At 45.9% G+C, this 8,048-nt stretch overlaps 1 protein-coding gene across 2 annotated transcripts; it reads left to right on the top strand.

Moving 5' to 3' along the window:
* The first annotated feature begins 250 nt into the window (after positions 1–250).
* Positions 251–8,024, top strand: PSMD5 (proteasome 26S subunit, non-ATPase 5). Of its 2 annotated transcripts, none has more exons than XM_007421472.3 (10): positions 251–457; positions 1,087–1,231; positions 1,626–1,739; positions 2,488–2,616; positions 3,145–3,254; positions 3,827–3,969; positions 4,517–4,708; positions 4,817–4,926; positions 5,720–5,860; positions 6,138–8,024. In XM_007421472.3, the coding sequence occupies exons 1-10, from the start codon at positions 273–275 to the stop codon at positions 6,393–6,395; spliced, it is 1,527 nt and encodes a 508-aa protein (XP_007421534.2). In that variant the 5' UTR covers positions 251–272; the 3' UTR covers positions 6,396–8,024. The 2 variants fall into 2 exon arrangements, with proteins under 2 accessions (XP_007421534.2, XP_007421533.2); XM_007421471.3 differs by having other exon boundaries at positions 1,084–1,231.
* Positions 8,025–8,048: the final 24 nt, after the last annotated feature.

Here is an 8,048-nt window from a genome sequence, read left to right as displayed (position 1 = left end):
CCGCATAGGGGTTTCATTGGGAAACACGGAAATGTGGTTTCATCCTTTCATCCGCGCAGGGTCATCCTCTTGGGAGTAGGTGGGGCCTCCTCCTCCTCCTCCCACCTCCCGCCCGGCTTCTCCATCCAATCAGCAGCCGCAGCGCCGGCGTGACCGCCACCGTCGCAACAATGAAGGCGGCCCCGCGCCTGCGCAGTCTTACGGACGCGAAGGGCGCCTTTCGCTCCGCCTCCCTTGCTGGAGTCTCGCGAGACGGCCCCTCCCCTTCCAAGATGGCGGCGGGCGAGGTGGAGGCCGCGCTGGCGCTGCTGAGGCGGATCGCTAGGCTGGAGGAGCCGCTGGAGGAGCTGCGGGCCCTGCGGGTGGCCGTGCAGGCCCTGCCCCCCGGCGCCCTCCGCGAGCGAGGCCCTGGCTTCCCCTTGGCTGGGCTCTTCGTCCTCATGGCCCGCGGGGATAGGTAAGGGCGGATTTGAGTCCCTTTCGCCAAGGGGCTAGTCCTCATTGGGGAGCTGGGACCAATCTCAGGACCAGCCTTAAAGTCTGACTTTGTGTGCATGAATGTGCGTGTGCGTGCACATATAAAATAGGGGTTTACGTATTTCTATGTGTGTGACTATTTAGTTTAGCTTTTTTAGTTGCAAGCCTTATGCCTCCTGGTCTCTAGTCGCTCCTCTCCCCGCCTTTCCTCAAAATGTTGCATTATAAAGGGGGAAGGCTTGAAATGACCCTAATCATGGTAAGAGAGGGCAACCACAGGGTGGGAAACTGGTGACTCTGATTAAATGCTGCCCGTAAGTTATGCAGTTGCTGGTGAGTGCTTGTGCAAGGTTGTGGAGGGGGTGTGGTTAGTTTGCATGGAGAGTCGTGGGCGGGGTGGGGGGAGAGAAGCTTCTGGTCGTTGTGAACAATTAGTTCTTCGTTGACGATGGGTGTCTGACGGTGGAGAGTTTGGGCTTTCAAGAATTTTGCACAAGGGCAGGACCATAGAGGAGCGAGTGCACGTATTTTGGATTGATTTGCCCTGTGTCAGAGCCGTTCCTTATTTCACTAGCAAGCTGCTGGGTTTTCCTTTCCCTTGCAAAGCAGTGAGCAGATCTCTTTATGCGCGTCTATCTTGGAGAGATTCCTGCAAGTCATGGATCCCTTGGATGTAATCCAAAACTTCGGGGAAGAACTTCAGAAGGGACTCTTCCACCCCGATGATTCAGTCAAAATCCTAACCATCTCCCAAGTACGTGCTGCAGTTTAGCTGGTTAAATGCCTTGTAATCTCATCAAGGGGTTAAGAATGAGATCCTGTCCTGCCATGCATTTCTCTGTTGACATGTATGCACTGTAAGCATCTGAAACATTTAACACTGGAGGAGGCATACTGTATATTAATTTTGCCTGTCTTTGAATGCCATTTGTGTCTAATTACAGTAATCGCCTTAAGAATCTTGGCAAGTAAGTGGAATGCAAATGCTTCGAGTAATTGTTTTTAAACTTTCCATTTATGAAACCACAATGCAGTAGAAAATAGCAGAAAGGACAGCTAAGAATGAGCCTTAAAGGACAAAAGTAAGAATAGAAGAAGAATAGAAGTTGGAAACTGTCCAATGACTCCAAACTGTGTTGAACCTCTAGGTTGGAAGAGTAGTTGAAGATCCTGTCGCTATTAGAGAAATCCTTAACACTCCTGAATTATTGAGGCAAATTGTCTATTGCATTGCTGCAGAGAAAATAGCCGTGGCAAAAGAGGTCAGTGTTTGTGATCTGATGATTGCTGTGGGGCGGGGCGGGGCGGAGGCCATCTAATGCATTCCAGAAGCTTTGGACTTTATAAATCTCATAATCTGTTGGGCCAGTCACTCTCTCTCAGCCCTGGGAAGAAGGCAATGGCAAACCACTTCTGAAATCTTGCCAAGAAAACTGCAGGGACTTGTCCAGGAGTAAACACTCGAAGCCCCCCCCCCCCAATCCATTACTGGTAGCCATGTGGTCTGAAGTAATGGAAACTGTACTGCAAAACATCTGGGGGTACCAGCTTCCCTATTTTTGCTTTTGAAACCCAAAATGTAGAACTTTCAAATACCACCTGTGGGATTTCCACACAGAATCTTATAGAAAGAAAATGGATCCATCCAGTTATGCACTAGCTTCCATCCTCAGAACTGTAGTAGAAACTATTTATTTCTTGGGTTTTTCTATTGGCAAATGTGTACATTTCTCTATGTTTAGGCCTCTGACTCCCTTGCTTGTCAAGGGTCAATTAAAATCCCCAATGTACTGTACTGTACAACCTCATTGTATGAAGGCATTCTTCTTTCCAGAAGATATTTTTTTGAGAATGGTTATATCTTTCTTCGTAACCTGCAGAGGTGGAGAGAAAGAGTTCTGTATTCATTCTATGCAACTTCTGCACCTTTTACTGATTCAGGGTCTCCACACCCCAACATATGCATAGGTCTGCTTCTCCTGTTTTCATTGACAATTTTTGTTTTCTTAGGCCATCAAATCACTATCCAGGATAGCGCAAACACCTGAGGGCTTGGAAGTTTTGCTGGCGGGGAACTTGCTGATTGACTTAAAAAATGTCATGGCGAAGAGCGATGTCATACGTTATCGCGTGTATGAGGCAAGAGTTCCGCTTTCCTTTGGAGTCTAGCGGATAGAGGGTAGAAATGCATTTCTTTACCTGTCAGGTGAATGATGTGATTTGGGGATTTAGAAACTGAATGCCTATTGTGGCTGGCTGGAGTAGGTATAAGTTCCAAGTCGAATAAAATTAGTGGTATCATGTAATTTGAAGATTAAGGGGAGAGGGTACATTGGAAACAGAATTTGGTAAGAGTGGATGTATAGATGGAGGCCAGCATGAAATTCCTTTAAATGGATTGATCTGGCGTTCTGAAGGCTATATGGAGCACAGCAATAACAGAAATCCTTGGGAGTAAGTAGGTTTTTTTCATTTTAAAGGGGAATAAACGGAGCACACCTCTTGATGGCTTAACATATCTGTGTTTGCTGACTTTCTTAATTCAATAACTCTCCGCAAGTCTGACCTACAAATCTGGGGGCGTGGTGGGGGTAGGCTGCCTATTGTGGCAGAAATGCTGTTAAAGATATGTTTCTCAGATTCCTGTCTTGTGTGCGCTTGTGTTAGCTAGTGGTCAGTATTTCCTCGACATCGGTGGATTCTCTGAACTACTGCGTGAACAGCGGTTTAATATCAGAAATGATTGGAGAACTGACTGGAAATGATGTGCTCGTCAGGTACCTAATGGGATGGGCCTCGACGTGAATGGGATTGTTCTAGTTTTGTTGCCAACAGGCCTTGGGGGTATCCTTACTAACTTAGCTGCTTGGAAATGAATGCCTGTGTCTCAATTCTGCTTGCTATCTTTTGTCAGTCTCTGGCCCAATTCATAGTTTGGTTCCAGTGCTTTCTTAGAGGAGGGGATGAACACCATCCTCTGTACAGATACATTGGCTATTTTCTCCCCATTGCAACCCTACAAAAACATGAGTCTTGGCTTCCATGGTTTGCCCCTCCTCACTTCCATTGCCCCAAAAATCTTTACGTGAATGGTGCCTCTGACCTCCCTGTTCAGGGATCCTGGCTTTCGGTAGTGCTTGCGAGTCCTTTAGCGAGCCGTGCAGTGCAGATTTCTGTCCTGGAGAAAACCTGTGCTGTTTCTTACCACCAGTCTATCTTACCCAAATAGGGGAAGACTTGATTGTTAAGAAGAGTAAATTAGGGTTTTGCTGCAGGTGGAGTTTCCTGGAGCATTAAAAGGAATATTGAATGTCTCTCTGAAGTGGTCTGTTTGTTTGTTTTAAAACAGAGCTACCTGCATAGAGATGGTGACCTCACTGGCCCACACTCAGCATGGACGACAATATCTTGCCCAGCAAGGCATCATTGACAAGATTTCCAATATAATCATTGGGGCTGACTCAGATCCTTTCTCCGGCTTCTACCTGCCAGGTGATTGCAGGTGGCTTTTTGCAGTCTTGACCGTAGTTAGATTGATACAATACCTATATGGCCTGCTTTTCTTGGTATATGCTGGAGGCTCTCAAGTGGGTCTCCCATTGGGCCCAAACCTACTTGGCCTTCAGCAAGGGGGCTGCTTCATGTTCTGTGAGCCTTCGGATCCTCAGTTTGTTTCATGCCCTCTTTCTCAATCCCAGTTTGGAATATTTGTTCATGTCTGTTTTCTGCATAGGGGATAGCAGACGTAAAAGCTTGTCCTGAACAGAGGGGACCTAGTTCTGTTTTAGGAATAACTTGCTTCCTGTATTTATAAGATTGAAATCTGGCAGTTCCCCCAAGAAACTTGGAGGAAAGCTTTTGGTTCCGCCCACCTTCAGCTCACTTTGTATCTTCTCAATGTCTTTATAAGTCAGACGGGGAAAAGATAGTGATTGACGTGGTGCATCTGGTGGGTGCCATGTTGATCAAAGCAGCTGTATGATGATGCTTCAAGTAGCGATAATCTCCTTTCTCTGTTGACACGTGGCTGTCTTGGCAGGTTTTGTTAAATTTTTTGGCAACCTGGCGATCGTGGACAGCCCCCAGCAAATTTGTGAGCAGTATCCTGCCTTTGTGGAGAAGGTGTTCAACATGGCTGAAGGCCAAGACCCAACCTTGTTTGGCGTGGCAGTAGACACGATTGGGATCTTGGGGTCAAATGTGGAGGGCAAGTTGGTGCTCCAGAAGACAGGTCTGTCCATTGTGCGTGTGTGTTTGTGCAATTATGAGTCTGGTTACAGGGCAAGAGGGAGGAAGTGCTATACCTGCATAGCCAAGAACAGCTTGCTTTGATTTTCAGGGAGTCGGTTCCATCATGTGCTAAACAGAATTGGGCATCAAATAAAGAACGCTCCAACTGAGATGAGAATCCGATGTCTGGATGCCGTTTCATCTCTGCTGTACTTGCAAGTAAGTTATATGCAACCAACTTGCCTCCCCTGCACTGCATTGACGCTGCACCTCCCTGGCTACCCGCATACCCTCATGCGCCCTCCCCGGCCACTTGTGCAGCCTCCCCCACCCAGCAGCAGCCACCCCAAGCCCCGCTGCACTCGCACTGCGCCTCCTTGGCCACCCGCGCGCCCCTCGCTCCCTATTCCACCCAGCAGCAGCCACGTACCTGCCTGACAGTCTGCTTGCGAGGCACCAGGGACTTGCAGCTTCTTGCTAGCTTCCCCACTGACTTTGGTTGCTGGAAGCCAGCAGGAAGTTGCGAGGAGGTGTTTGCTTAGTGGCCCACAATCCTCGCTTAACAACGGCAACAGGGACTGCAAGGATTGCCGTTGCTAAGCGATGCAGTCACGTGGCGTTGCGCTTTATGACCGCATCGCTTAGCGACAGAAATTCTGGTCCCGATTGCTGTCACAACTCAAGGACTACCTTTATGAACAGAACCTCTTTCATCCTTCTTCCAAACACATGCAAGGCAGATTTGAAAGCTGCAGGCTTGGGTCATTTTTGCAACAGAATGTCACTTTCTAGAGCCTTTTGAATAGATATTGTAAATGTACATTCTACACTCGTGAAGCATCGGGTCAAAATGAAACATCAGGTTCCCAGAAGTATATTCTTCAATTTCACATGGTGATCTTAGGTGCTGAAAGCAATCAAAAGCGGGCGTTGGATGCTTTGTTCCAAACTTTCAAGAAAAATGATGGATCAGGGGCATTTGCAACCTCACCCCCTACTCTCTTGCATACAGCCTGACCAGCAGACAGAAGACCTTCTCCGGGTGACAGAATCTTGGTTCTCCTCTCTGTCCAACGAGCCTTTGGTACTCTTCAGGAGCATCAGCACTCAGCCATTCCCTGATCTCCACTGTGGTGCCTTGAGAGTCTTCACTGTAAGAGTCTTTTCTCATGAGATGCCTTTGGGAGGTGGGGCGTACTTGTCAGTAGAAGCATGTGAAACATTTCGAGGCTGAAACGTTCTTTCCCTGTAGCTGCGTTCTGAAGTTGAGACATGTTTACCCTGAACATTTTGCATACTTCCCCTTGTTGATCTACTATAGTTTTATTACCTTTCACGTCAGGCTAAATACATTAGACTAAATGTAAACATTTTTTAAACCGAAGGAGTATGGATGTAAGACTCTTAACAAAATCTGCCTTGTACCCTAGGCCATTGCTAATCAACCTTGGGCCCAGCAGAAGCTGTTGGCCAGCCCTGGCTTTGTGGAATACATCGTGGACAGATCAGTGGAACCAGACAAAGCTTCTAAGGAGGCCAAATATGAACTTGTCAAGGCCTTGGTTAACTCAAAGACCGCTGCAGAAATATTTGGAAATCAGCATTATTTAAGACTGAGGGCTTACATGCGCGAGGGGCCATATTACGTTAAGGCTGTCTCAACTACTGCTGTGGAAGGAGCTGAGTAACTTCAGATGACATAATTTTTAGCTACTCTCCAGTAATTCCAAGGGTAACTGAGGGTCCTGGACTTCTGGAAGGGGGTTGACCTGTTGGTTTGTAGGGAGGAAAAAGAAAGTGTGGAAGGAATTAGCTTGGTATGGCTTTCTTATTTTTTGGCTTTGAAATGGCAGGAAGTTGGGTTGAAGTATGGAGATCTTCTAGGTACTTTCCTGATGGGAAGCATGAATGCCACCATTTTACAGTACTTAAAATCCACCCTCTGAGAGAAAGGTGGTTACCCTTAAGTGAGACTCCTTTGGAACATAGAAAACACCATTTTCCTAAGATTGTGCTCAGAGTGACTCATAGTTCATCAGATGAGCACCGAGTATTGCCTTTCTGCAGTTCTAAATGCCATGATATAAATATTCATCCGCACAACTTTATGTAGGGAACAAATAAGATGATCTAATCCAGGTCCTTAAAAGCAAGTAGAAGAAAGAATAAAGCCTCTCTCTCTCTCTCGCTCTCATAAAAGGCTAAACACATCTCCATTTTACAAAGGAAGCATTATTATCCACTCTTCTCTCAGCCTTCATCTCTCTTCTCTTAGTCCATCCTCCAGCTCTCAGTCTCAACCCCAGGAAAGGAAAAATTATGCTCCCTTCACTTCCCAGGGCCCCTTTAATCCCAGCCATCTCCTCAAAAGAACCTTCCAGTGCCTTCAAGGGTTAGTAAATATATATATACAGACAAGATACTTCTTCCATGGTTCAGTTAGGACACAGCACTGTTACATTTCTTATACATCAAGCTCTAAACATGGTATGGTTTTAAATAGGTTGCATAGAAAGTTCAACATGAAGGACCAGAGTCCAATATGCATATTCCAGCTCAGCTTTATGGGAGTTAAATGCATTGGTGGCTTACTACTTAACTAATTTGGGAAGCAGGAAAGTATCTCCAACAATAGACGAGTCCGTGGTTGTAGTAAAGTTTGAGTAGTTTCCCTATGTGCAAAAATGTGTTTTTCTTCTGTTCTGCTTTGGATTAATTTATAAAGTACCTCTTGAACTGAGACAGAGTCTGTTGGTATTTGCAATCTGATTTTTGACCCCATTTTCTTCAGACTACTGCCTTTTGTGTATATTTCGGCTTTGAAATATTCCTTTTTGATACCTGTTGACTTCCCTTTGTCGTGCATGTAAGCATCATGTAGAATGACCCCTTTTAAAGATGAAGTAAGATTGTCAGATTAATTAAATTTATGTAAAACGTCTTCAACTTCTTGTCTGAATGTTGTGCTCTTTGTAATATGAACTAAAGATAGATTATGCACATGAAGGACCAGGATGAACATGTGGATCTCTATGTCTAGAAGGATTTGGTGTTGGAGAAAGGCTGAATCCCACTGTGAAAGCTGGAGGATGACCCTCACGGTCTTGTGACTCTCTTTCATATGTTCCTGTGTGGAAATAATCTTAACGGAGGGATCAGGAGCTGTTAAGGGAAAATAACTTAGTCCTGGGATAGGATGACTTGAGAAGGAAACTCAATCCCACCTTGACTTGGTTGGGTACGAAAGGCAGAGGGATGCTGACAGACTTTCAAGATTCTGTTGTTATACCCTATAACAATAAAGTACTGTTCTTGGATTCCTTGCAATGTCTGCTGCCTAA

The sequence above is a fragment of the Python bivittatus genome, unplaced genomic scaffold (genome assembly GCF_059951505.1).
Source record: "Python bivittatus isolate LINGU-HERP-01145 unplaced genomic scaffold, Pbiv_v1 ctg000160_np1212, whole genome shotgun sequence".
Taxonomy (NCBI): domain Eukaryota; kingdom Metazoa; phylum Chordata; class Lepidosauria; order Squamata; family Pythonidae; genus Python; species Python bivittatus.
The sequence above is the reverse complement of the archived record's forward strand: the minus strand, read 5'-3'. Positions and strand labels throughout refer to the sequence as shown.